The 27,995-nt window shown below is 52.5% G+C and overlaps 2 protein-coding genes across 7 annotated transcripts in view; both read left to right on the top strand.

Annotated features, from left to right (window-relative positions):
• TRAF1 (TNF receptor associated factor 1) overlaps positions 1–4,083 on the top strand; it is a 33,608-nt gene extending 29,525 nt beyond the window's left edge. For both annotated transcript variants that reach the window (XR_013994456.1, XM_081066622.1), the window contains one exon: positions 2–4,083. Coding sequence is in view for 1 of the 2 variants with exons in the window: in XM_081066622.1 (XP_080922748.1) it covers positions 2–22 (21 nt within the window). In the remaining variant the exon portion in view is untranslated. The remainder of the gene's footprint in view (position 1) is intronic.
• A 3,509-nt stretch (positions 4,084–7,592) lies between these two features.
• Positions 7,593–26,830, top strand: PHF19 (PHD finger protein 19). Of its 5 annotated transcripts, none has more exons than XM_081067482.1 (15): positions 7,593–7,853; positions 10,257–10,402; positions 10,979–11,060; positions 13,506–13,601; positions 14,053–14,153; positions 14,624–14,772; positions 16,376–16,471; positions 17,143–17,211; positions 17,396–17,516; positions 19,033–19,100; positions 20,387–20,548; positions 21,108–21,195; positions 21,899–21,984; positions 22,965–23,060; positions 24,290–26,830. In XM_081067482.1, the coding sequence occupies exons 1-15, from the start codon at positions 7,802–7,804 to the stop codon at positions 24,630–24,632; spliced, it is 1,755 nt and encodes a 584-aa protein (XP_080923608.1). In that variant the 5' UTR covers positions 7,593–7,801; the 3' UTR covers positions 24,633–26,830. The 5 variants fall into 5 exon arrangements, with proteins under 5 accessions (XP_080923608.1, XP_080923606.1, XP_080923604.1 ...); XM_081067480.1 differs by having other exon boundaries at positions 10,257–10,457; XM_081067478.1 differs by having other exon boundaries at positions 10,257–10,457; positions 14,038–14,153.
• The last annotated feature ends 1,165 nt before the right edge of the window (positions 26,831–27,995 follow it).

The raw sequence follows: 27,995 nt of genomic DNA, 5'->3' as shown, positions 1-27,995 counted from the left end.
GACTCTGGACCCCATCCTTTGACTAGGAACCAGGAAGGAATGAAGAATGCATCCTCTTGCCCAGAGAGCTAATTATTGAAATACTGTGGACCTCAGCAGGGTGTATGGCGTCACTCATCTCTCCCTCCAACAGTTCTCAACTTCTAACTGGTCAGTTTTCAGTACATTTTTATGGGCTGCCTCAAAGCCAGCTGGAAGCTTTTTTTTCCATAAACTCTCTCTGAGACAAGTAGCCAGGTTTTCACATATTAAAATTAAAACGTCAAAAGGGTTGTCAAAAAAAAAAAGATGCAGGCTCATTTGTGAGGCCTCGGTTCATGAAGCTCACATCAGAATCCAACAGCACCTACCGGGCTTTTCCTGCAAAGCTGATGGTCAAGTTAGAAGGGTGGTTATCTTCATTGATCCCTTGTTTATCCATTCACTCAACAAGCACTTACTGGGCATTTCCTGGGGGTTAGGCCTTGAGCTGGGTACCAAGAGGAGAAGATGCTTCAGGCGTGATTGCTCCATCACTACTGCCTCTAGGTTCAAAACACTTTACAGTTTACAAAGTTATCACATATGACTTTGTGAGCTGTATGTACTGTTTTATCCCCATTTTTCAGAGAAGGAAATCAAGGCTGTTAGATAACTTGCCCCAGAGTCACGATGCTAGCAAGTTGTAGGACTCAGTCTTGGGTCATCCAACTTCAGATCTTAAGTCCAGTCTGCCTGGCTCCTTTTTAAGCAATATCATCTAACTGTTATTGGCTTAGCTTAGACAATAGCTCCAATAAGTTTAGCTGTCAGTTATAATCTGTTCAGTATCCACCCCACCTTAGAAACCTGGTTTCCGTTTTGGGGGGAATTCCCCGTTGTGAGGAAGAGAAAAACTAGCATCCATTTCTCATGGCCACAATCAGTACGAAAACATAGTGAAGCCAGATTCTTCCCCAGCACTTCCTTCTGCCTGGACAGCCAATCAGATATGCATTCCTGGAGCTGACTCTTGACTGAGTGGTGAGGGAACCCTTGCAGGTCAAAGTCACTCCCTGGAGAGGACCCTGGATCACACTGTGCTTACAGCAATCCCTTGACCTTGACTGAGGTTCCTGCGGCTCTCTTGGCTTTGCCCTTTGTCCAAGCCTGTTCTCCAGCCCTCAGTGAGTCCCTGCTTGCTTAAGATGGCCAGAGATGGTCCTGGTGACTTGTAACCAAGGATCCTGACTTATGCAAGGTCATAGATCCTATCCTGTTTACGGAGCTAGCAGGAAATCGCCACCTCCCATGGTGCTGTGGGCAGAGACCAAGGAGATTCTTACCAGGAAAACCATTTCTGAATGCTGTGAAAATGTTGGCACAACCTCTCTTGCCAAAGCCCAGGAAATACCACAGCAGACAGACCCAGTTGTCCAGATTGTTGCCTGTGTCCTGAAACCAGGCAGATCTGCTGTTCCATGTCTCACTGCTGGGTTCCAGACCGCTCAGCGTTTCAATCCACCACCAATCTTGCTCTTCTATTCCACTTTCACCGGGTCCTTCAGGCCTCTTAAGCGTCCTGAGTGTGGAGAAGATGACTCCTTCTGAAGGGGCAGGAGGGCAAGGAGCAAGGGGACCAGTATCTGCGTCATTAGGTGCTCAGGAGATGGGCTATGAAAAGCCTGATCAGTTATTACGGACTGTGAGGGAGGGCACATCAGTCAGAGTTCTCCAGAAAAGCAGAACCAATTGGATACATATATATGTAATTGACACACACACACACACACACACACACATATATGTATATATATATATATATATACATTATAGATACATTTACTGTAGTTTTAAGAAATTGGCTCAAGCGACTGTGGGAGTGCCCAGTCTAAACTCTGTAGGGCAGGCTGATGAGCTGAGAACTCAGGCTGAGTTAATGCTGCTGTCTTGAGGCAGCATTTCTTCCTCCCTGGGAAACCTCGGTTTTTGCTCTTAAGGCCCCCAACTGATACAGTGAGGCCCAATCAGCCCACCCCCGTGCTCAAAGTTAATCTTTGCTTAAATCAGCTGACTATAGATATTAAACACATTTACAAATACCTTTACAGACACACCTAGATTAGTGTCTGATTAAATAACTGGGTGCTAGAGCCCACTCAAGTTGTCATATAAAATGAACCATTGTAGAAGGATCCTCCCAGAGTACTGCCTCCTGTGGTGGTCGGAGTGGGTGACTACAGGCAGGATGGACCAGCAAGTGAAGTGGGAAACATGCAAGCTGACATTGGGTCATCTCTTGGCTGCAGAAGAGGACATGGTCCCTTGGTCTTGCCAACAGTGGTTTGCCAACTGCCACGTTGGCTGCGTAGGGTTTGCGAATAGATTACTCACTGTTTGAGCCTGGGCTCTTCTCTGCTTTCCCTGAGACCCATGCAGACCAAAGCCCTTGCTGCAGAGGCCTGTCTGTCCCCACTCTCTGGGTTCTCCCCTTTTATTGTCCAGCTGCCTTAGTAACTCTATTTTGTCTGGGTGTTCATACAAACTGTCTGCCATTCCCACCGATCCTACAAAGTCCCAGGGCCTCCTTCCTGAGAACTGCTCCTGATTCCCTCCCCTGTTCTCTTCTAAACATACACACACACACGCCTCTACACACATACCCTAAGGCTATAGAAGCCTCACAGGTGGGATCCAGACCCCAGTAGTCTGAACTCCATCTGAAACGAAGAGCTCTCAGCTTACAGGCTCCTACCCAGGGCGTCTCCCACGCAGGCTGGGCTCCCTCCATGCAGCTCTGGCCCAGATGTTTCCTCTCTCCTGTGGCAGGAGGCATATGGGACCTTGAACTGTGATCTTGGAAGAAGCAGCCGTTAAGACACAGACCAGAGAGGTCCCAGCTAAACCTCTTGGAGCAATCGCTTAGGCTCAAAGACTGGGGAACAGAACAGACCACAGAGAGTTTCTCTGAGAGCAGCGAAAGAGCGAAGATTATTTTTAAATAGCCATGGAATTCTGGTGGCAGAGTCACAGCCTCTCCAAGCTGAAAGAGGTCACGAAGGTCACTTAGATATTCTCCCACCCAGGCACAGACTCCCTCTGAAATCAATGAGAATGTCACAAATCACAGAACACTCAACCAGAAGGGCTTTAAAATAAAATGTGGCAGTAGAAAAATTCAAGAGGACTGCTGGAGATCTGGCAAAAGCAACTTGAAGTAAATCTCCGGGCAGGGAGGCAGAGACCTTGGTCAAATTAGGGAGCATCTGCTGACTGACCACTTGACCTGGTGATTTACCTGTTGATGTGTCTATCCCCCCACTCCACCTGCCACCCCTGGAATGGAATATTTTTGAAGCCAGAGGTTGTGTCTTATTCATCTTTATGGCACCTCTCCCTCTGCCCCCCATTCCTAGCACAGTGCCTGCCCACAGCACTTTCCCTAAACAGCTGCTAAAAGCTGAAAATGGAACAAAGCACCCTTTTATTGTTAACAGACAAGGCGACTACAATTCAGAGAAGAGAAAAGACCCACCGATGGTTCCACAGCAAGTCTGAGATTTCAATAGCATCTCCTGCGTCTCAGTGAATGCTCTCTTTTCTTCCCTCCTGGGCTCACAGAGAGGGCAGACACTGATTTCTCTCGTTTCCCCACAAAAGCCACAGGTAAAGGTGTTTATGGCTTGGCAGCTAACCAAGGCCACAAGCGCTTCTATAGGTCACAGTCTGACCCTGTCATCTGTTTTCTGTTTTTTCTAATTTTTAAATGGTGTTAACAATCACACTTTCTACTATAATTTGAAAGCTCTCAGCACCTCCATGCTGAGTACATTATAAGCTGACCCCCAAATTCAGGCAACAAAACATAGGCCCACCTAGGTGGTCACCTGCTTTCAAAGGTGAAAGCACCTTTATCATAATGATTTCCAAAAACTGTATTACAATGATAATTATTCATACTTGTGAAAAGCACTTTCTTCTTTGTAGAGCACGTTCATATATGCTAACTTGTCTAGTACTGGACAAAGATTTCCAAAACAAAATCGTGTCCTCTCAAGATAGTACTGCACATTTAAAACAGGTGGATTTATTGTATGCGAATTATATATATGCCTCAATAAAGCTGACTTTAAAAGTAAGACCGTGAAGATCACAAGTGATTTTTATTTTCTTCCCTGTGCTTTTTCTACATTTTCCAAGTTGTCCTTAATGGAAAGAAAGAATAGTGCAGCAGATGAAAAAGGATGGATGGCTTACAGCAAGGCTGGAGGCCTTCTTTCCAGGTTCGTTGGCCTCTGGTTGTCCACCCTGATTGGCAAATGCAGAGACAACTGCTGAGGTAAAGGGCTGCATCCTAACTCCCCACTGTGTGTGACCTTGGGGAAATCACACCACCTCTCCAAGCTTCTATTCTCTCCCTGTAAATGGACCTGCTGCCTGCCGTGCCTACTTCACCAAGCTGTGGCAAGTCACAGAACAGACATGTTGGGACACTGAGCTCTAATGGCCCTGCACACGTGACCCGACCTCCTCTGCTATAATCTCGACATAGCATCCCTGCCTCTCCCCTCTTTAAAATTACCAAATATTTCAAACATCCAGAAAATAGAGAAAAAATTTTAGACTTGAGAAGGAGAAGGATCAGAGAGAACAACTATGGACCTAGCTTTGTGAAATCTTGACACTTTGCCGTATTTGCTTCAGATATTTTTTTCTAAGAAATAAAGCATTATAGATATAATTAAATCCCCATGTACCCTTTTCTGATCTCACTCCCATCCCTCCTTTCCCAGAGGTAACCACTCTTCTAAATGTGCTATCTTTGATTTTCTATGCATATTTTAACACCTTTCCTAGCTGACTGTATCCGAAATTACACGTAGCATAGTTTTGAATGTTTAAAACAACTTTTTGTGTCACACTAACTATTCTACAACTTGATGTTGTTTTTTCCTAGACAATATTTATGTTGAAGCTTATGGTCTTAGTTTCTTTTTACTCCCAGTGGATTAGTCCGTGGCATAAATAGATCACAATGTGTCTGGATGGCTGAAATTAATGTCTAATTTCTTACAATTATATGTGGAATGAGTAAAGCAGAGTCACTGGATTGTAAATATGAGCACTTTCAACTTGATTAGATGTTGCCAAACTCTACTCCAAAGCAGTGGTAGCTATTTACAACTCCATCAATGGTGAGTGAGGGTTCTGATGGTGCCACATCCTCGCCACCTGCACCTCCCCCCTTCCCTGCATTGAGAGACTTCTTCCTCTTCGCCAGTCTGTTGGATGTGAAATGGTGTGTCACGGCTCTTTTCATTTGCATCTCTCATATGACCAGTGAGGGTGAACCTCTTTTCGTATTTTTGGCCATTTAGGTTTCCTCTTTTGTGAATTGCCTGTGGATATCTTTAACCTATTTTTTAACAATGGGACTCTCTGTCTTTCTCTTGTTTGTACACACTTTCGACCTCCAGATCCCAAAGGAAATGCAGGTTGTGGCACTTTTCTGCTCTAGACTTCTCTTCGAGAACATGTACCACTTGTCACCATGCTCAGTGGCCCAGGTTTGCATGTGGGCTGAGAAGCAACTTCAGCCCGTTACACTCCGCTTCACCTTCTCTTCCAAGCTCTCCTTCCACTGCTTTGTTCCACACACCTGAACTCCAGCCCAATCCCCACAACTCCATCCCAGGCCTCCTGCACATACCATTCCCCCTACCTGGAAGGCTCACCGCCCCAGTTCTACATTCTACCTAAATGCCAGCTTTTCCATGCTATTTATTCTCTCTTCTCAATTCAAAGTCAGAGCTGCCTCTGAACAATCACTGGTGACATTGTACCTTTCTAGTGTCATTTATAATTTCCTGTTTTGTAGTGTGTTAACGACTCCTCACTTTACATACCACTTTTCCTCTACAAAGCACCTGTTCTTTCATTATGCTATTTTAACCTTCATTCATAATCCGATTTTAACCTCACCTATGCAACGGCCCTGTGAGATGGGGTAGTATTATTACCTCCTTTGAACAAATGAGGAAATGTGGCCTTAAGGGAGACTAGCTCCCTCAGATCCCACATTAGCTCTGAGGCGGAGCTGGACTTGAAGGCAGGACTCCTCCAATTCCAAGTCCAGTTCATTGTACCACTCCCGTCATATTTATGTGTTGTCGCTGCTTGTGCCAACACCTGCCTCCCATGAGACTGTGGGCCCCAGGGCTCCCAGTTCTAGTCCTACTCAGAGGGGCACTCCCTTTGTAATTTCATACAAAGGACAACAACCACTTCTCCCTATCCGCTGGGTGCCAGGGGGTTTGCATACATTAACCTTCTCAATGACGCTACTTAGATGAGGAAACTGAGGCTGAAGAGTTGAAGTGATGTGCTCAAGTTCCATGGCCAATAACCTGTGGAGCTGGCCGATGAGACCCAGAGGTGAGTGCTCCCATATCTCTGCCCAGGTGTCCTACAGGCAGACCCAGTCAGCTAGAGAGATCATACCCCAGGGCTGGGAGGCAGAGGGCCAAGGTGGGCAACTGGACAGTAAATAGGGAAGGCTGAAGGGGTGGGGAAGGGAGGCCCGGTGGCCACACCCATGATGTACACACTCCCCGAGCCTCCTGGGGGTGTCTGCAGAGTGTGATGGTGGCAGGAGAGTGGAGGGCTGATGGATAAGGAGTGGGGTGTAAAGAGTGGGGTGTTGTTGGCATGTGTTCTCCGCCCCCTCCCAAAGAGTGAGTCTGGACGGGGGGGGGGGGGGGGGGGGGGGAGGGGGGGGGGACACGTCTGCCCTTTGTCCCCAGGGCAAGGGCCCGATATGACTGGAGCCATGATCAGGGTGCTATTATTGCTATTCCTCCGTATGTGTCTTTCACTGTGCGCCATTTACCTATATGTTGTGTTTGTGTATGTGGTAGGTATTTCCAGTTGTCTCTATGTTGTTTCTGTACACTGTGTCTGTGTGCAATTCGGTGTTGGTGTACTTTGTTACTGTGTTGTGGCGCAGTGCCTGTTGTCTGTGTGTCTGTGCTGTGTGCCTGTGCTGTGTACTGTGTCGCTCTCCTTGCAGCTGTGTGTATACCCTGTCATCGGCTCTTTAGTGTGTGTTCGTGTCCTGCGTACGGCGTGGTGTGACCTTGTGTCTGTGCTGGGTGCGCTGTGTATGTTTCTGTGTTAGGCTTGTGCTGGGTCTCTGTTTGCTGACGGCGCTGCCGGTGCAGGGCGTTGCGCGTGGATACCGTGCGAATCCCGTTCGGGCCGCCGGGGCCTGCGTGTACGCTGCGAATCTGTGTCTGCGCCCCCCCGCGGGGTCGCCGCCAGCTGTAGGTCTGCGCGCTCCGAGCGCAGAGCCGCGTTTCCTCACCCAGTGAGTGAGTGCCGGCTCTGAGCGCCGTGCGCGCGAGGAGCTGCCCCCTTGTGCCTGCGCCCCTGCGGTGCGCCCGTGTCGCCGCGCGGGCTCTGCGTCCGTGCACACGCGCCGCGTGTCTGCGCCGGGCGCGCGGTGGCGGCGGAGGATGCGCGCCCGCAGCGGGAGGGGGTGGCCCGGGGGCGGGCGGGGGTGCTACGGGCCCCGGCGGCCCCGGGCTCCAATGGCGAGGCCGGCGCGGCCCCCGCTAATTACATAAGCGGGACGTCAATAATTCGCGGGAAAACGCGAAAAAGATGGCGCCCCGCGCCCGGGGGGCCCCTTCCTGAGCGCCCCGGCCCCTCCCTCCTCCGCCGCCCCCCCGCCTCCCCGTGGCGCCCCCGCCCCGCCCCGCCCCCGCCGAGACCCCGACCCCGGCCCCACGGGCGGACACTCGGCCAGGCAGCCGCAGGCCGAGCGCAGCCGCCTCCTCCGCGGATGCGCCTGGTGGCCAGACTCCAAGTGGGACCGGCGGACACGCAGGCTCGCGGTAAGTTCGGCGCTGCAGGCGGCCGGCCCGGGCCGGGGACTCCCCGCCACACTCTTCTCTCACTGCACACATCCCTCTTTTGCAATCTCCCTGAACCTTGGCTGTGCGAACGACTCCGGGGGGCGGGGGTGGAGTCCTCGGGCGCTGCACGCCCGGGACACTGCGGGGGGTGACCGTTGCCTGCGGCAGGAGTCCGCCCGGGGTCCCCGAGCCTTTGGGGGGCCGTGGGTGACAGGTCGCTGTTTCCTTGCCCCAAATTTTTACTTTTCCTTTACTTTTCTTGCTCAGGGGCGGGGTGGGGTGTGGTGGAGACCAACGGGGGCGTTTGGGATTTTGCTCACGTCCGAAGTCAGGCTGCGGCAGGATGGGAAAGGGGGACGCTTTCGGAGCGAAGCTTTCGGAGCGACTGAAGAGAGGAGAGCTGGACCCGAAGGGGGTACTCCAGCAAGCTTTTTCCCCCCTCCTGAACACCCTTTTTAAAAAGCCAACGGCCGCCCTGGGAGAGGCCCCGGCTCATGAATCATCTTCCTGCCCCCGCCCGGCCCTGCGCTCCCGGTGCCGCGGATTTGAACTGGACGCCGACGAGAACCCGCAAAGAGGCATTTCTTTGCAGATGGGTTTGAATCAGCCAATCACAGCCCGCGGGGGCCCGCTCTGGCGGGGGGGATGGAGGCTCGGGTTGGGGGGCCGCCACCCAGGGCCCCCGGCCAGGCCAGTGGGGGCGCGGCGACCCGGCCCGCTTCCAGCGGCGCGGCAGGGGAGGAAGTGTCAGTTTGTGAACCTGCCGTGGTCCGGGCCCCAGGCCCTGCGGGCGGGAACCTCGCAGTGCCCGGGAGCCAGGTGGCAGAGAGAAGGCAGGGGTTCGGACGGTACACCCTGCCCTGTGCCTGTGCCTGCTGCCTTGCAGAACGGAGGAATAGGGACGAGCGATTCGGATGGGGGCGGCCGCGCCGCGGTCTGGAGAGCCAAGCCCCTAGCAGGGCCCTGCCTGCCTCGGGAGGCCCAGGCATGCGCGCACTTGTATTGATCTTCCTATGCTCACCGACATACTGCTGTAGGCATCAAACACAGTCTCACAGGAGTACACACGCACTCACATGGATAACACACGGGATTCTCCCTGTATACGGATAGTCATAACGCAGGTGCCCAGCGCCATGGCAGAGAGGGAGGGAACGAGAGGAGCAGAGGAGCCAGTGCAGGGAACACAGGGAAGCGGTGTTTGGCTTAATGGAGTGTGTGGAGAGACATGGAGCCAGGTGAGCCCAGAAAAGGGACAAGAGGACCTTGGGGAGGGCTTCGAATGCCATTCAAGTTTTCTGGGAGGGAGAAGAAAAAGATGGGAATCTGTGGTCCTGTGGAAGAGTCTGAGGAGGCAGAAAAGCAGGGCGTGGCCTGTTTAGCCTGGTGGTACTATTGGCCATCCCAGGTGCCCAGTATAGGTGAGCACAAGGTGAGGACAGGCCTCAGGAGACAGTTATTGAATGAGTGAATGGCCCAGGCAAGGTGGGGCCCTAACGCACTCAGGGGGGTGGAAAAGACAGCAGGATGCCAGAAGTCACTGTGCTTGAAGTTGGCCAGCTGCGGCAACTCATTGATTAGAAACGTCTAAGATGCTGGGGGTGGGGGTGGAAGTGGGGGTCCGTGTCTGGGGACCCCAGTAGTACCTTAGCAGGAAGAGTGAAAGAAGTGGGAGAACAGTGCATTTTATAGGCTGGTGAGAGACCGGCTTAGAGAGGGTGGCATGGGGGTGACAACTGCTTGGAGCAAATTTGCATCTGAGTAAAAGCATAAGTGAGTTTAAATGTCCCCGCATTTGTTTCCATTAAATCATGCCATAATTGAGAACAGAAAAGGGGATTACAGATGGCCAAGGCTATGCCAGTTCACAAGCCACCCAGGAGTTTCCCTTTCCGGGTGAGTTTCCTCTGCCAGCTCTCCTCAGCGTAGGGGTGGGGAGTGTAAAACTTCTTGCTGCTCTCCTGGAGAAGGCCCTCCACTCAGCATGGAGTATGTTGTCTTAAGGGATAAAGCCTTAGGCTCCAAAGCCAGTGAGTGTGGTCAGACCACTGGGGAGGGAGACTTTGCTCTGTGGTTGGCGGAGAGATTTGTTCTCTAGCAGGCAGCATGGTATGGGTGGGAAAGAGAGCAGGGCTTAGAATCAGCTCACCTGATTATGAACCATGGCTCTGCCTTGGACCCCCTGGCTGCTTCCCCTTGCCAAACCTCATTTTCCCTACCTGTGAAATGGGAATAATAATGCCTCCCTTGCAGGGTTGTCATGAGGATCCAGTGAGAGAATAAAAGCATCTGGCACATAGCACAGGTTACATAAATGGTAGTTCCCTTCTTTCCCCCTCCCCTGAAGCAAGGAGTAAAAAGCCAGTTCTCTTTCTCTTCCAGTGTCAGTGGAAACTGATGGAGAATCGAGCTCTGGACCCAGGGACTCGGGACTCCTATGGTGCCACCAGCCACCTTCCCAACAAGGGGGCCCTGGCAAAAGCCAAGAACAACTTCAAAGACCTGATGTCCAAGCTGACAGAAGGCCAGTATGTGCTTTGCCGGTGGACAGATGGACTGTATTACCTCGGGAAGATCAAGAGGGTAAACCTTTCCTCCTCAGCCCCTGTTCCCAGGCTCAGCGTCTCCCTGCTCATCCTCGGTCCCAGGCCTCAGACTGGTGGTGGACGATGGGGGATTGCTGGAAAATTCCCTTTTTGTCCCTCAAGCTCAAAACCTGAACATGGAAGGAGCTTTTGGCAGCTTCCATCCTTAGAGCCAACATCACCCAACCAGTTCTTTAGAAAAGTACTCTGAGCCTACAAAACAAAACAGTCAGATTGGAGAGGATTACACATGACCATCTGGCTTGTTCTGTGCTCAGCATTCCCACCAAGTTTTTGTCGGCCAGTCCCTGACTGTACAATTCTGGTGACTGGCTGCTCACTACCTCCAGGAACTGCCATCCTCCTTCCCCTTCTGGCCAAGCTCTCCTTTCTGGAGCACAAGGAGGGGATCTAATTAATCCCTGTGCCCTGTGGGGACAAAAATAGGAGAGGAAGACCGTGTTCCACAGCGTTTCCCCAGCCACTTTCTCACGTCGCTCCTCCCTCTCTGTGCCCCAGGTCAGCAGTTCAAAGCAGAGCTGCCTTGTGACTTTTGAAGACAATTCCAAATACTGGGTCCTGTGGAAGGACATACAACATGGTGAGTCTTCCTAAGATTTTGGGCACCCTTGACCCACCCTGGGTCCTCTCTCCTCCACCTCCATCATTCCTTGTCTCCTTCTTTCACTTACTTCTGGCATCTGGCCTTGTCCGTGGACCCCCAACCCCACCTGAGATGACCAGTTGTGTGTTTACATGGAAAAGCCCTTATGGCATCCATCATTCCCTTGAGTACTCATACCTTGTGAGGGAGGCAGGCAGATGTAGAAAGTGGCTTGGGAGGTGCTGGGAGAGCAGGGGTAGGTCCGAGGCCTGTGTCTGCCTCCTTGCTGCACTTCATCTCTGCACAAAGCTCTGGGTAACTCTGGGCTGGGAACAGGGAGAAGCCCAGGGAATCAGAATTGTCACCTCTAGATGGGAGCATAATGTCCCCTGTCAGTTTGTGAAGAAAACTAGTGGAGGCAGTTCTGTTCATGGGGGAAAGACCAAGAAAGCAGAGAAGGACCAGGCAGGTAAAGATGGACGTGCCCAGTGATGCTGGATCAGCTTTCAGGGTTGAAAGGAAGCAGGGTTGGGTACCATCCGTGCCTTCAGAGGTTTACATTGTCTTACAGAGATAGCAAATCAGGGGCATTCTTGCCACCATTTTCTCTTCCCAGGTACACAACAGAAAGCACTAATCAGTCACAACACTTATATTTCAACATGGTGCTCCCAGTAACCACTACTGGTCAATCAGAGTCGCCATGAAGAAGAAAACTGTTTGCCATTTATGCTCTAACGGGAGAATAGAGGTGGTGGCATGAAGAGAAAGGCAGGTATTAATTCCTTGGACCAAGTTCCTCTGCCACTTACTAGCTGCATGTTCTTGGGCAAGTGACATAACCTCTCTGACCCTCAGTCTCTTCATCTGGAAAAAGGAGATAATGAAAGTACTGGCCTCACGGGGTGCTTAAATGAGATAATCCATGTAAAATGCTTAGTCCAGTGCTGTTGAGTTACAGAGGGGCAGTTTGTAAAGAATTTGTTAACTGTAAGAGATGATTTCAAGGAGCCTGCCAAGTAGAGGTCACAGAACCCAGGCAGTTATTAAAGCTTCCAAATTGCCTTTTTCTGCAAGATGTTGTGGCTAACGCAGACCGATTCTTCTCCAAGCCCATCACCTCAATTTATTACTATATGAAGATCCAGAACAATGAGGCTCTTCTCTCCTGGTTACCCTCTTACTGAAAGCGTGAGGAACCAGCAGGGGAGGAAAGACAGCGCACTTTATCAGATCTTGAGTAGAAGGCCCATTGCATGCCGGGCATTTTGGCAGTGCCGTAGGCTCACCTGGGGAACGGCTTGGCTCCCCAGCTGGGTAACTGCTCCTCACAGGCAGGACGGGAGCCCATCTGGCACCTCTCAAGGTGACAACACGAGGCTGAGCACGTCATAGTTAGTGATCCATCACTCCTTAAGCCAACGAGGGCTTCCTGAGATCCACGGTGGGCACCTCTTTCCTGGGGGCATATTCAGAAATAAGAGGCAAGAGAGCATTTACTCAACAAACATGTCTTGAGTGCATGTAATGTGCCACATACACACTATATGAGGTCCTGGGGACACACTGATGAACATATACCATTTCTGCTCTTACAAACCTTTCAGTCTGCGAGAAGTAGGACAGAAACACACGCCAACATGTATTTAATTTATTCACTCAAATCTTTCACATACAAACACGTATTTATTCTTCAACAACATCAAAAAAATGCAAAGAAAAAAAAAGATGGAAACTGTAGTTTAAAAGTAATTGAACAAACACAACCTTTTTATTTGAGGCAGTTGGAAATGTGAATGCTAACTGAATTTATTGATGATATTAAGAAAGTATTTTTAATTTTTAGGTATAATAAAGTTACTGTAGATGTGGTTTTTCTATTTTTAAAAAAGAGAGCCCTAATCTTTCAGAGATACATACTGAAATATTTATGGAAATGATTGGGTATCTGGGACTTGATTCAAAATAATGCAGGAGGGGGAAGTGGGTGGGAATATTGTCAAAGAGTTTATAATTGTTGATGAGAACATAGAGTTCAGTTATTGCATTCTGTCTATTATGATTCTGTAATAATATTTTAAAAAATTATTCAACATAAAAAAACTGTTTAACAAATTAAGTTAAAATTAGGCAGGAGAGGTAGCATGACATGGTCAAAAGAACAAAGGGTTTGATGTCAAACAGCCATGGGTTTGAAACTCACCTCTTCTGCTTACTAGCTAAGCAAGGGACTTAACCTTTCTGAGCCTCAACTTACCCATCTTTAGAATAGGGTCGTGACAGTAGGTCCCTCTGACCTCAGAGTGGTTGGGAGAGTCAGTGTGTTGGCATATGGGGCCCAGTGCTAGGTCCAGCAGGTAAAGGCTCAACACCTGGAATGTGATTTTAGAACTTCTAATTCCTGCCAGCCAGACCTGACCCCAGAGGACCTCTCTCTTTCAGCTGGTGTTCCAGGGGAGGAGCCCAAGTGTAACATCTGTCTGGGGAAGACATCAGGGCCATTGAATGAGATCCTCATCTGTGGGAAGTGTGGCCTGGGTGAGTGTGATGAGCAGGACACTGAGAAGGCCCCATCCCCCAACTGGCCTCTGGCAGTCACTCCCTCAGATTTGGGGCCTTAGCTGGCTTGCTGTTTCCCGGGAGTGAGGACCCAGAGAGGTGACCCTTGGGGAGAGCTGGGGCTTCTGGAAAGTGAGACAAGTTATGCAGTTTGGAGCTCCCTTGAGTGGAGAGGATGGGACGGAGAGACGGGACACAGAGGCTGAAGGCAGACCTTGGTGCCTTCCCCACTGGGGTCCAGGCTGTCTTTTACTCACCTACTTGGACTCCAACTTGGCTGCCTTGGTGAGAATGGCCAGCCAGTCCGCTGGCAGCTGGCAGGCACACCGCTCCTAGGACTTGCTACAGCCCTCCGCAGCCCTGCCGCCTTTGGGCTGACTGACCTTGGGCCATGCGTCCTGTGGGCACCCACCAGCCCTCCTCTGCCTAGGTTACCACCAGCAGTGCCACATCCCCATAGCAGGCAGTGCCGACCGGCCCCTGCTCACACCTTGGTTCTGCCGACGCTGCATCTTCGCGCTGGCTGTGCGGGTGAGCCCCCCATCCTTCCAGTCCCTGCCTTTCCCCCTGTCTAGTGTGAAGCCCAGTGACTCCCTGGGCTCAGGCCTGACTCCTGGTCACAGAGCCGGGGCTTTGGAGGCAGACAGCACTGCTGCCACTTCTCAGCTGTGTGTCTTTGGCCAGGTTCCTCAGCCTCCCCGAGCCTCAGTTTCCTCAGTTGTTAAATGGATAGACATGTGGTGTCAGGAGTAGGAGGCCCCCAATAAATGTTACAAGACTTAATGTTAAAAGACACCACGTATGTGCCCACACTGGTTGGTTATTGTTGTTATCTTTACCTGTGTGCTTATTCCTATTGATGGAGGTCCTACTGGGATACAGAGGATGGATTTGGGCTTGATGAGAAAAGGCTCCTTGCATCTGACTCCACTGGAAAATCTGAGGATCTCCCTAACGGGCATTTCCCTCGTGGCCCAACTGGGACCCCTCATCTCCCACAGAAAGGCGGCGCGCTGAAGAAGGGTGCCATCGCCAGGACGCTGCAGGCGGTGAAGATGGTGCTGTCCTACCAGCCCGAGGAGCTCGAGTGGGACTCACCCCACCGCACCAACCAGCAGCAATGCTACTGCTACTGCGGCGGGCCGGGAGAGTAAGGCCACGGGGTGGGGGTGGGGGCGATGGGCGCGGCGGGGGCGGGGCCTACGGGGGCAACCCTGCAGTGTCAGGGCTCCAGGGAAGAGCCCTAATATTAATATTAAGCATGAGACCCAAGCCCGGGGCTCAAAGTGGTGAGACTAGCCCTCCCGCAGCGGGCCGTTGAAGCTGGAGGTGTTTTCCTGGGGCCCCGTGGAAAAGAAGGAAGCATTGAAGAGTGTTAAGAGCCTGGGGCCCAGGGTCCACATTCTCCCGGCCCCTTACAGCTGTGCAGCCCGAGCCTGCTATCATAATAGTTTCCCAGGTAGTTGTGAGCAGAGCCTGAAGTAGATAATTCATCCAAAGGCCTTCACAGCGCCTGGCACTGGGTAAGCACTTAAATGTGAGATGTTGCTGGGGGTGAACAGAATTTAGACAAACCTTCCCTTTGTCAGAGCTGGAAAGGTATTAAGATCCTTCTCTCTGGAGGTGTGCGAGCAGAGAGTGGGGTGTCATACATTGGGGACACTGTGGAGGGGATTCTTGTCCTGGCTGCAGGGCAAGAGTCTTGGCCTGATTCTTCCTTGCGGGCCTGGGCCTCCATGCAGCCATGGTAAGGGATCCTGCTCTGGGCCTGACTGCTGCTGTAACAGATGGGATCTCTGCCCTCAGGAACTCAGCCGACAGGACAACTTGAAGTGCTAACCTTAGCCCCAAGCTTTATTTACAAGAACTGGAAGTCTGGAGGCTGTGCTTTCAGCCTATCTGGCTAATTTGGGCAAATTGCTTGAACTCCTTCATCTCTCAAGTGAGATTAATAATCTCAGCCCCGTCAACTTCCCTGGGTGTTGAGAGGCCTAGAGGATAACATGGAGAAATGCTTATCTTGCAGCGATCTTTACAGCATTAAGGCAGTTACCCAGAGTGATTATTAAAAATGCATCTTCCTGGGGTTGCCCCAAAGATGGAAAGATCTGGAGTGGGCCAAGGAATCTGCATTTTAACCTAGACCCCAGGTGACTGATGCTGGGGTCCATGGACCACACCTGAAAGGTGTGAACAGAGCATTGACTGTTGTTAAGGAAAAGCTTTCTGCTCTCTGTTTATATTCAGTGAGTAGCTGTTGAATGGCCATGGTGGGGTCAATACAGTCCTGGTGAGCAAAACCAGACGTAGTGCTGCCCATGTTGGTTACAGGAGCCACTTTTCTCCTGTGAAGTCTCCTGGGCAAACCTTCCCGTCAGTGGTGTTTGGGAATTCATGTGTGGGGCACAGTCCAGACCTGGGCGTTCCAGCGTAGGATGGTGGAAGATCACGGGGTTTGAAGTTAGGGAGGCCAAGATTTGAATCACCCTTCACCACTGGCTTCCTGAGTAACCTTGAGCAAGCCATTTCACCTCTGACTCATCTGTCAAATGGGGTTAGTGGTCCGTCCTGAGATCAAATGAGATAGCGTATGGCCTGCTGCCAGGACCTCCCCTGGCACAGCCGAAGAGCTCGGTACCTGAGTTCTCTTCCCTTACCCGAGTGGAGGGCAAGTTCATGTTGGGCAAGGTGGCTGAGATTCATGCTTGGCTGGGAGCTTGGGCCCAGGTGACCTGGCTCCTCTGTGTCTCCAGGTGGTATCTGCGGATGCTGCAGTGTTACCAGTGCAGGCAGTGGTTCCATGAGGCCTGCACCCAGTGCCTCAATGAGCCCATGATGTTTGGAGACCGGTAGGTGCTAATCTGGTCTGGCGCAGCCCTGGGTGTGAGATGGGGGGACAGGGGACAGCAGCAGCAGCTCCTTCAGACTGCCTGCCAGGCCTCAGTCGGGGGGAGGGGGTCTGTGATAGCGTGCAGCTGTCTACGGGAAGTCTTCCCATGGAGGAACATTCTGGACCACATCCCCAGTTGCCAATGACTCGTGGGGGACCTTAGACAAAGCCCCAGTCTCTTTTAAGTGTCCGGAGCAGAGGGAGTGACACAGGCCCTGCCTCACCGCCACCCTGGGTTGTAGGAGCCACTGGGTAAATGAATGACTTGATCCAATGGAGCTAAGCTCCTGGGAGGCTGATGTGTGTCAGACCTGATATCATGTGTTCCTTGATGTCTCATGTTGGTGATTGCTTGTGTGTGTCAGAGAACAAGGGTGACCACTGCAGCCCAGTGGGACTCGGCTCACTCTCTGAAAGCCACGCTCCAGGGCAATGACACTTGGGAAAGGGGTTGAGAGAGGGGTTAGAAGGAGTGGGGGAGTATTTCCTGGTCCCTGTCCTGCCTTACCCCACTAAAGGCCACCAGCCCAAGGAATGAAAACAGTGCTGACTATGGGAAGGCAGGTGGGGGATGAGGGTGGGTTGTCAGAGCCCCTCCCACCTATAGGCCCCCTCTCCACCCACCCACAGGTTCTACCTATTCTTCTGCTCCGTGTGTAACCAGGGCCCAGAGTACATCGAGAGGCTGCCCCTGCGATGGTGAGAGGACGGGGTTTGGCCCACACCCCCCAGACCCCCCGCCCCTTCCCAGCTCCTCTCCTCCCCCCTCCCTCCACTTCCAACTGCTAGGTCCCAGCCTTGGCCCTGCCCTTGAGTCCGGACCCAGGAGGCTCCAGCTGTGGCTGCTGCCTCACCCCGCCCACCTCCTTGCCCCCTTGCCCAGGGTGGACGTGGTTCATCTGGCCCTCTACAACCTGGGGGTGCAGAGCAAGAAGAAGTACTTCGACTTTGAGGAGATTCTGGCCTTCGTCAACCACCACTGGGAGCTCCTGCAGCTTGGCAAGGTATGCAGGACCGTGTGATGGCAGAATGGCAGCAGTCCATCCCACGGTGGGGTTACTGCGCTCCAGAGAGGTTTGCCCAGGGTCACACAGTGCGGAACTGGGGTCTAGGTCTCTGCACATGCGCTCTTCAGCTGCTGGCTGGGACAAAGGATCAGGGTCTTTGAACTGCTGCCTCCCTGAGTCCACACCTCTGAGCTTATGCCGTGCCAGGGGCTTCCTGATCCAGGTTTTGGCAGTAGGTAGGTTAAGGCTGCACAAATTCAGCTGCAGGGAGCTAGGGATAAACATCTGGCTGGAGCAGAGATGTTTGACCCACTCGACTACCTGGCTAGGATGCAAAGTGAAGTGGGCCTGCCCCCTGCTGGTCCTACTTTGAATAGCAAACGTGGGCACCAGGAGCCTGGGAGCCTGGGATTGAGGGAGTGACAACCAGACTTTCAGGATGTCTGAGGTGGAGAGGGGCTTGCCAGTGGCCAGCACAGCTTTGGAGCTAAGCTGGCAACGAGGCCAGAGGTTCCCCAACCTCTTCCACGGTGGGGCCATGCCCCTTTCCCCTTGACGCTTAGAATCCTCTCCACCACGTCTACAGGGAGGTGTCTTCTCTACTGACTGCCCCAAATCCTTCTTTGATTAAACAGGGATTTAAAAAATACAAATTAAAAAAAGTAACCCTTATGCTTTACAAAATATTTTCATGTAGTAACATCTTCATTTACAGTGTTTGATAATTCATAAAACACATACTTACTATACAGCCAAAAAGATAGGTAGAGCTGATATTTTTCAAAAAAAATACGGTTCTTTTCCCAATTTATAAAAAAAAAAAAAATACATATTCCTGGTAGAAAAATTTTGAAGTACCAAAAAGTATAAGGAAGTATATTTAAAAAACAAAGCCATCCATATTCCCACATCACACCACAAACAAACAACTGCTATTTATGCATAGGTGCATTTCCTTCCATCTTTTCTATGTGTATTTTTTCTTTTTATGTGCTTTAGATTATACAGTATATACAATTCAAGTCATCTTCTGTCAGTTTACATTATATCATAAATACTTTTCCATATCATGAGTTTTCACACACATTTTTAATGCTGCATTGGTTTCCACCATAGTTTACCAGTGTCCTTCCTGTTGGGCATATAGTTTCTTTCCTTCTTGTCCCATTGGCCCAGCATTGAGAACAGTGCTGCAGCAAACATTTTTGTACATAAGGCTCTGTCCATGTTTCACATTATGTCTGTATGATAGATTCCATGGAGTGGCATCCCTGGGTCAAGGGCATGGACAGTTTGAAACCTCTGGATACATTTAGGGCAGGAGTTATCCTGCCCAGTTTCCGACGGGAACTGAGCTCAGAGAGGTGAAAAGACTTGTCTGGGATCATGGAGTAAGCCGGTGGTCCTCACGTAGAGGACTCATAAGCATCAGAAGACGAGGGGAGGGGGGCGGAGGCCTCCTCAGGCGCCATGGGTTTGGGTCTGACCACTCTGCTGGCCTGCTCCCCTTCAGCTCACCAGCACCCCTGTGACGGACCGAGGACCGCATCTCCTCAACGCGCTGAACAGCTACAAAAGCAGGTGCGAGCAGGGAAGGAAGTGCCGTGGGGCCCCAACAGGTGGGATTTCAGTCAAAAGGTTCTTCCTACCTCATAGCCTTTGCTCAAACTGTGCTCCTTGCCTGGGTCTCCTGCCCCTTCTCTCTGACTACATAAATCTTACCCATCCTTCAAGATCCAGGGAGCACCCCACCTCCTCTGTGACACCTCCCCTGAGCACTCCATCAGCATGACACATTTTGGTTCTGGGCTCAGGTCCATGGGGGGCTACACCCCTGACCTCTGAGGGCCTCTCCTGCCCCAGCCATGTATGGTCTGGGCCAGGCACCGAGGGATCGATTCATCATCGCTCAGGTGGGCTGTGTGGCCCATGGCTTCCCACCCAGACTTCTGAGTTCTTCTCAGAACACACAGCTAACACGTCTCACTACTACCGTGAGGAATGCCCAGGCTCCTTCACACAGGATTCAAGGCCTCTTAGGATCAGTCCCTAAGATAGTGGCCACGCCTCCTGCCACTATCCCTTTACGTTATTTATTCTGGGTGTCAGCTGTTCTGAGCCCTTTGCTTCCCCACTCATGCTTTTGCTCACACTCTTCCCTTTGCCGAGGATGCATTTCAATCCCTTTCATTTGTTCCATCAACAACTATTTTTCGAACTGCTGCTCTGTGTCAGCCCTGTGTAGGTGTGAGGCCGCAGTGAGGAATAAGACATGGTCCCTGCTTCTATGCAGCCCCTCCAGACACCCCTAGGCAGACGTATCCACTCTGTCTTCTACCTTCTCGTGGTTTGGGGCCAGACACAGCCCTGCTCTCATATACATGAGGCCTCCTGTCCTTGTGTGGACAGTCTCCTGCGGGGAGCTCCAGCTGTGTCTGAGTCACCTCTGCAGCTTCCTGGCCGCTCAGCCAGTGGTGGAAGAATGAGGGAAGTGCTTGCAGGTGCTTTCAGCCTCCTTGAGGCAGGAGAGCAGAGAACAGAATGGTGTTCCCCTGGGAGCTGGAGGAGGCCTTCCTGTGGGAGGTGGCTTTGGGGCTGGTTGAGGCAGAGACGAAAAGGGAGTGGAGCAGCAGGAACCACGCACATGCAGGGGAAGGACAGGGAGCAGCCACGAGCCACGTCCTCAGCCGCCACCTGAGACTCCTGATCCCACAGGCCTTGAAGGAATCAGCGTCTCCACAGGCCACTCTGGATTTTAGCTCGGGGTTCAGCGAGGCAGAGAGCGTAGTTTTAATGCTTGACGCTCCTCCCCAGGAGGATGGACCCACAGACTCCAGAGCTCTCTCCTCCCCCTGCCCACTCCCCAGGTTCCTCTGTGGCAAGGAGATCAAGAAGAAGAAATGCATCTTCCGGCTGCGCATTCGCGTCCCGCCCAACCCACCAGGGAGGCTTCTGCCCGACAAGGGCCTGGTGCCCGCTGAGAACAGCGCCCCCTCCGAGCTGCGCAAGAGAGGAAAGAGCAAGCCTGGGTCAGTGCGCACCTCCTAGCCCCAGGGGTGGGCATGCGATGGGCCCCGCAGAGTTTGCTAGCATCCAAGCAAGCAGGGAGGACCTACACCGGGAGTCCCAGCTGGAGCCTCCCCCCCCCCAGAGGCCAGGGCTTGCTCCCACATCCTGGCTCCTCCTCCCACAGCCCTGACTGCCTTGCTTCATCGTGGGACCCAGTCTTGCTGGATGAGGGCTTAGGCAGAGACGTGAAGGGGAAGTCAGAGTCTAAGGGGTCCCTAGCTCTCCTGGCTGAGCTGAGCCCCCTCACCCTGGGTGTGGGGGGCAGAGCATCTGGATGCATGTGCCTGAAGAGGCACCTTCTATCTTTTCTGCCCACCTTACCCCCCGCCCTCCCCCGCACCTTCCCACACCTGCCGCCCCAGAGGACTCCCCCACCTCACCCCAGGTCTCCTTGTGAAGGAGAGGCTGTCTCCACCACAGCAGCTGTGACCCCAGCCCTGCCCCTGCCACTCCTCCCTCTGGGCCACCTGGGCCTTCAGGCTCTGACTGGGCCACCCTCTCCTTTTTCTGTCTCCACAGTTTGTTGCCTCACGAATTCCAGCAGCAGAAAAGGCGAGTTTATAGAAGAAAAAGATCAAAGTTTTTGCTGGAAGATGCTATTCCCAGTGTTAGTTTCTTGTTTTCTTACTCTCCACTTGCACACGCAGGGTCAGCACCTATTAGGGATTCCTTTGCAGAAAACAAGTCCCCCAGGCCCAGGGGCCTCTCCCACCTCCCAGACAGGAGTCAGCTCCTATCACAGCTGAACAAGGAAAAGCCAGGCACTGCAAGGCCACCCCGTTATCTCCCCACGTTCTCCCCAGAACCTGAAGAGGGGCAAGGGTAGGTAGTATCCTCGTGCCCACTGTCCGGGTGGGGACAGCCATGGAGGGGCAGTGAGTCTCCTGAGGCCGCACCTCAGGCAGTGGCAGAGGCTCCCGGGCACACTTTCCTCCCTCAGCAGCCCTGTGGCCTCGCTGAAGCCCCTGTGGGCATTAGCATGCCGCCCATCTCTCCAGCACATGACAGTTACAGCGCACTTTCACAGCCGTCATTTCCTTCTCCGTGACTCCATCACACCTCTAAGCACGAAGCACGGCCGCTGAGGAAACTGAGACCCAGACATAGGCAGGTCACACAGACAGCTAGAGACAGAGCCAGGACTAGAACTGATGTGACTTGGCCCCTTGTCGGGACCGGGAGGAAGGAGGGAGTGACAGGTCTTCCCCTCAGGAGGGCCCAGCCCTCAGAAGCCCTGGCAGCCTGTGGCCCTCAGCGGGGAGAAGATCTGAGGCTCACTGACCCCCCGCCCCCTTCCTCTGTGTCCACAGAGCGACTTTACCTCGGCCTGGAGCACCAACCACCACCTGGCCAGCATATTTGACTTCACATTGGATGAAATTCAGAGTTTAAAAAGGTAACAGTGAGGGACCCAGCAGAGAGGTCTGCTCTGGGAACAAGGATGGAATCAACTGGGGAGACCACCTCCATTCCCCCAGCAGTGAAGGCAGGCTCTGGAAAGGGCAGAGCAGAAAGCCTTTTGAGGGAGTGGGGGCCTCGTCCAGGGCCATTCTAGTTAAAAGGGTCCATATTGCAGAAGGCTGCCTGAAGGGTCTCTCTGCTTGAAAGCTTTCAGCATAACATCCCCCAGCTGTGGTCTCCAGGGCACCCATGGAAAGCTCCTCAGAGCAGCACTCGACGCCTACCTTGCCCGGCTTCCACACCTCTCCATTCCTCTCCCGCTTCTCCAGGCCCCACACCCTATACCAAAACTGCCGTGGGTTTCCCACATTCACATTCCTGCACGAAGCCTCACTGAGCCTTCCCAGCCGCCTTGGACACTTCCTGACAGCCCCCTGTGCTTGGTATACCCAAGGGGAGGGACTGCACAGCCCATTATTTCTGAAATGATTAAGGACATTCAGTGCTTTCCTATAGGCATGGAAAAGGGAACAAGGGCGTCCGTTAGGCAGAACTGGGCTCCAGCCCCTCCTCACCTGTTCCCAGCTGTGTCACTTTAAATTCTTTAACCTTTGAGCCGCCTCACCTGGTTTTGCATGGTTGTTAGAAGACTCAAACAAGATGTTGTAAATGAAAGCACTTCGGGCCTGTAGATCACACAAGTGTCTGGGATCGTGCTCATCAATTATCTTGAATTACTGTCATAGTGCGTGTATCACCTCCAGGGAGGGTGGTCGGGGAAGGCTTTCCTGACTCCTGGAACTTTGAAGTCTGGGAAGGTAGAAAGTGGCCACGCAGAGAGGAGGTGGTCCCTGTAGGTGTGGTGGCAGGAAGCTCAGCAGTGGGAAGATGGGCCCCTGCTGGGACATAGGATGCGTGTGGAGAGGTCCCAAGGGGGCTAAGGGCTGGCTTCAGACCCACGCTCTCCTCCCTCAGTGCCAGCTCAGGCCAGACCTTCTTCTCAGACGTGGACTCCACAGACGCTGCCAGCACGTCTGGCTCTGCCTCCACCAGCCTCTCCTATGACTCCAGGTAAGCTTCCTGGCTGTCCAGACCCAAGTTCGTCGCCCGTCCCTCCCCCACCCTCCTGTCTCCACCGCCCACTCTTGTGACTAACGGCGGCTCATTCTGTCCATCTGAGTCTTGGGCTGAGGGACTCAGCCTCCTGCAGTTGTGAGTCTGGGACCCTCTGATCTAAGTCATGGGGTTCAGACGGTGCTGAGGATGGACATTTGTTCAGGTCGCTCCGCTCCACCTGCTGCACAAGCTTGTGTGACACTTCTTGTTGGGCATTTCCGGTTCAGGGGTCGTGCGACCAGAGGTTCTTCCATTCTGGGGTTCTTGGCCTTTGCGTGCCATGGTGTTGCATGTCTGTGTCTGCCTGCAGGGTCCCCAACCCTCGTGCTCGGTTATCTGAATCTGGTGTCTGTCTTTGGTTCTCTACGGAAAAGAGCCATTGTTTTGGAAGCCTGATGGAGGGGGAAATGGCATCCTGCAAGGTGCAGGGCCTGGGCAAGGGGACCACAATCCCTGGATGCTGAGCGGAGGGTCCAGCCTGTTTGGAAATACTAGCTAGTCCTCAGCGGCGTAGGGAGGGTATGCTGCCTAGCTCTTCTGAACGCTGGGCGCCTTCAACTTCAGGCCCTTGCAAAAGGAGACTTGTGTGTCTTGAGAGTTTTTCTGTATCTCCAAACATCTCTCTTTCTCTGCTGTTGCCTGTGTATTTTATTTCTTCCTGTTTTTGTTCTCACTGGCTCTTTGTCTCGTGTCCCTGTGAATGTGTGCCTCTTCTTGTGTGCGTGTCTACTTCTCTACCACCTCTGTCTCTCTGCCCGTGTGCATGTGCCCGTGTGCACGCGTGTCTGTCTCCAGGCCAGACTCTGGGGTGTAAGAGACTTGACTCCTGAGCTACCATCTACCCCTATTTGACTCACGTAGCTACACATGTCCAGATGAGGGGCTAGGCAGTGTAAGCAGGACCTCTGCCCCTGGACTTGTGCAGGGCTGAGATCCTAAATATAAAGAGCATGTGCTTTAGAGCTGCACACTCATAGGTTGGAATCCCGGCTCTGTCACTCCCTAGCTGGTGGTTTCTCATCTGGAGCCTGTTTCCCTCCTCCCAGGCCTGTTGTGAGGCGCTCCTGAGATAAGCCATGCCTGGGCCCGGCTCAGCTCCTGGTTCTCAGGGGAGCGCTCAGAGAGAGGGACTTGTGAGGACTTCTCCATTTCATTCCATCTTCCACTTCCCTTCCTGATAATAGACGGACAGTGGGCAGCCGAAAGAGGAAGCTGGCAGCCAAAGCGTACACGCCACTGCGGGCCAAGCGGCGGGCAGCCGAGCTGGGTGGACGCTGCCCCTCAGACAGCAGTGCAGAGGGGGCTTTGGGCCCCGAGCGGCCAGACGAGGGCATCGACAGCCACACGTTTGAGAGCATCAGTGAAGATGACTCATCCTTGTCCCACCTCAAGTCGTCCATCACTAACTACTTTGGCGCAGCTGGGCGGTTAGCCTGTGGGGAGAAGTACCAGGTGTTGGCTCGGAGGGTCACGCCCGAGGGCAAGGTTCAGTACCTGGTTGAATGGGAAGGGACCACCCCTTACTGACTGCCCTCAGGGAATGCCAGGAGCTCTGGAAAGCAAAGGGGAGAGAGCCTGTTCTCTTCAGGGTGGGATGGAGAGGGAAGTAAGACAACAGGCCCCCTCCTGCCCGTTTCCTGGAGGTCAAGGTCAGCGCCTCTCTGCTGTGCCCATTCCGCCCTCCAGCCACCTCAGGCCCAGCACCCCTTTGCCTGTGTCTCTAAGGTCCCGCCGGCTATTTCTGTGTCTCCACACTCTACACTCCCTCAAACTGTTCATCCGTTCCTCTGAATGTGCGTCCCCCAGCTCTGGGACCATTTTTCCTGAGGCCTAAGATCTTTCTCTTTGTCCCCAATTTTGTGTCCCTTACCTCCCCCACTGCTTTTGGATGTGTGTCTAGACACCCTCCACGCACACGCTGCCCCACCACTGGTTCCCTCACACCTGACTCGGGGCAGCCAGTCCTCCCGGGACTGTTACGAGAACAGGGACCTTTAAGAAAGAGTGAAGATGGAGGAGAGGAGCTCTCGGCTTTCCTCGCCCACTTTCCTGCTACTCCCCCTGCCCTTGCAGAAGGTGGTGAGGGTAGGAGAACGCCTCTGAAAGCCTGGGAGGCAGAGACTCTGGGACTCAGGATCTGAGCAGTGAAGAGGCTGAGTCTCTGCCCGAGAAGGTACCAGCATCAAGCCCAACTAGTAAGACTGTGGTGTCAGCTGCTGAGGCCCCAGAAGTTTTCCTTTCCGTGGCCACTTCCCCTCTTAGTTATCATGGGACTGGGCCTGGCCTTGCTGGGATAGAGGTACCCTTGAAAACCTGAGGACCAGGGAGAAGTGGGAGGAAAGGAAGCCGTGTGCCGCTCCGCCGCAGGCTGGTTCCTGTGCCTGCCATCCTCCGATCACCACACACAGTGGAACAGTCCACATTCACTCACACACAAGCTTCTGTCTGCGGGTGCTGTCACCCTCCAGGGGCCTCCAGGTGCACACACACAGTCCCACATTCCCTCCAGTGCCAGCCTGGCTCCTGCCCTTGGCTTTCCTTTGGCCCTCTTCCAGGGCCCATGTGCTGCAACTAAATGTGAAAGTCCAGCTCCTGCCCCCTTCTTTCAGCCCATGAACCAGCTTTGACCTCACAGAGAAGCAGGGGGACTTATCTCCTGCTCCTCTTCCTTATCCCCTGCCCCACCCTGAAATTGACAATCACTTTTTGGGACAGGTCCGGAGTTTTAAAGGACCTGAGTCACTCAGTCCCCTCAAAGGGAAGCCTTTGTCGGTGGGAATATACGTAGAATTCTCAGAACCAACATTAAAACTCAGACCCATCTGGAGGGAAGTCAAAAAACGGGAGGGGGAAGGGAGCCCTCATTTTTGCTGCTTCCAGAGATACTAGAAACTGACTCACTTGATTGGAAAATGAAAGAAGTGCCTTAAGTAGGGGGAGTGGTTTGCACCAGATGGGGACCAGCCCTGCCAACTGCTGCTGGGGCCTCCAGCTTAGCAGCTGCAAGGTGAAGGTGGGAAAACAGTGAGGGGATGGCGGTGGGGACAGCAGGCCTGAGGAGCTGGTTTTCCCATTACTAGGCTGACCCCCTATCCACCTGTGAGCCTTCAGGGGGTTCCTGTGACAGCTCGGATGCCCCTTGCCTTAAGCCTCAGCTCCAATAGTGCCTTTCAAATGGGACCTCACTTCCTGTGCACAGCCCTCCCCTTCTCTGCTTCCCTCGCATGGCCCAGCACGAACAGTCTGCCTCCCCCTTCTCAGCTCCACAGCTGCTGCCACTGAAGCTCCACTGGGGCCAGGTGGAAGGGGAGCTGAGAAGGCAGCCCCCAGCCCAGCAGGGGCCAGGGACCTGGGATCCAGTCTGTGGCTTCCAGCCTGGCTTCCGAGAGCACAGCAGCCTCCTGGCCCTGCTTTCCAGGCCTGTGACAAAGCCCAGGATGAGCAAGGACTGGTCCAGTGCACCTGCACCTTCTCCCCATGAGCTCCAGAGGGGCTCTGGGCGTGAAGAGGGGGAAGGAGGGTATGGGGTGTCGTCCCAGTTTGGGAAGTCAGCATGAGGCCGAGGAAGGCCACCGTGACTCTGCACCCCAGCATTTCATTCATACCAGATAATATCTGCATTACTGCCAACTGACCTTATAATAATCCTGTGCACCTTCAAAAAGATTTATGGTTTTGAATTGCTGCTTAGTAACATTTGTTATATTAAAGTTATAATTAATGTGTCTTATTTACAATTTAAAAGTTCCGTTTGAAAAGTTGCCTATCTTCCCTCTAGTGAACTATCAGCAGTTGGGTAGCAGGAGGAATTATTTGGCTCTGGTTTCTGGTCTTAGTTCCCTTGAGATTCAAGAGGAATGGCGGGGTCCCATCCTCTCTCTGACCACCTGCCACTGCCCACCAATACTCTCACCCTTACCACCAAGAGGATGTGGAACCTTTTTTCTACTGTGAGTACCTGACCCATGGGGGCTAAAAATATTATTAGCTGAGGGCCACAGGGGAGTAAAAGATGGGAAATGAACTTAGAAATTGACTTTGTCTAAAGCACGCAAGTACGGGCACTTTAAAACTATTCAGTGCACACAGGCACACAGCCCTAGAAACCTGACAGGAGTTCTAGGCCTGGCTCCGCTCGCTAGAACCTGTACCACTCTGGTCCGAATCCTGATTCAGTTTCCTCACCCTTCATGTGCCAGAGATAATCCCTGCTGCATTTAGGTCCCTAGTTGTTGAGAGGGAAACCTTTCACATCTAAATGTGATGGATGATTAACTTCTCTACATCTGGGGCAGTTTGGAGAGAGAAAAACAGACATAAAGGAGTAGGGAAAAGTCAGGTATAGGGCCAAGGACGTGAAGGCCAAGGGTTTAACTGAATTCTGTAGTTTCAGGGGTAAAGTGTAGCCTAAATGTTCATGTCTGTCCTTAAAAATCTTCATTAACTATGGCTCCCACGTTTTTTTACCACTCCTTTGGTTTCAACCGTTAACTGCCCTCGGAACAAAACCACAGAATTTTTTTTTGGAGAGTTGGAGCTGCAGGTGGGGTGGGAGAGTGGGCATTGTTCTTTGTGCTGAAATCATATAATGCAAGTGAAAGGCAAGAAGTGTCAGGAGACCTGGGTTCTAGTCTCAGTTCTACGGTGAGCAGCTAAGTAGAGCTGCCTGAAGTCAGCTGTCCTCCCCAGGCTGGAGAGGGCGCTTCATTCTGGTCTGGATTAGTGTTTACAAATCTACAACAGATACGTACTTTTGGAATTTAGGAGCAAGAAATTAGAATTCTCAGAAATTCCCTAAACCATTAAGTTCTTAAAAAACTTCAAACATTCTTCATACTCTTTCCTTGTTTATATATATATATATATATGTTTATATATATATAATCTGGA

This window comes from Rhinolophus hipposideros (assembly GCF_964194185.1).
Source record: "Rhinolophus hipposideros genome assembly, chromosome: 11".
NCBI classification, from domain to species: Eukaryota; Metazoa; Chordata; class Mammalia; order Chiroptera; family Rhinolophidae; genus Rhinolophus; species Rhinolophus hipposideros.
The sequence above is the reverse complement of the archived record's forward strand: the minus strand, read 5'-3'. Positions and strand labels throughout refer to the sequence as shown.

Coding starts and splice junctions, on each gene's coding strand:
- PHF19 (XM_081067478.1), top strand. CDS start 10,272: ATGGAGAATCGAGCTCTGGACCCAGGGACTCGGGACTCCTATGGTGCC. Junction 10,458..10,978: donor ACCTCGGGAAGATCAAGAGG/GTAAACCTTTCC, acceptor TCTGTGCCCCAG/GTCAGCAGTTCAAAGCAGAG. Junction 13,602..14,037: donor CTGTGGGAAGTGTGGCCTGG/GTGAGTGTGATG, acceptor GGCACCCACCAG/CCCTCCTCTGCCTAGGTTAC.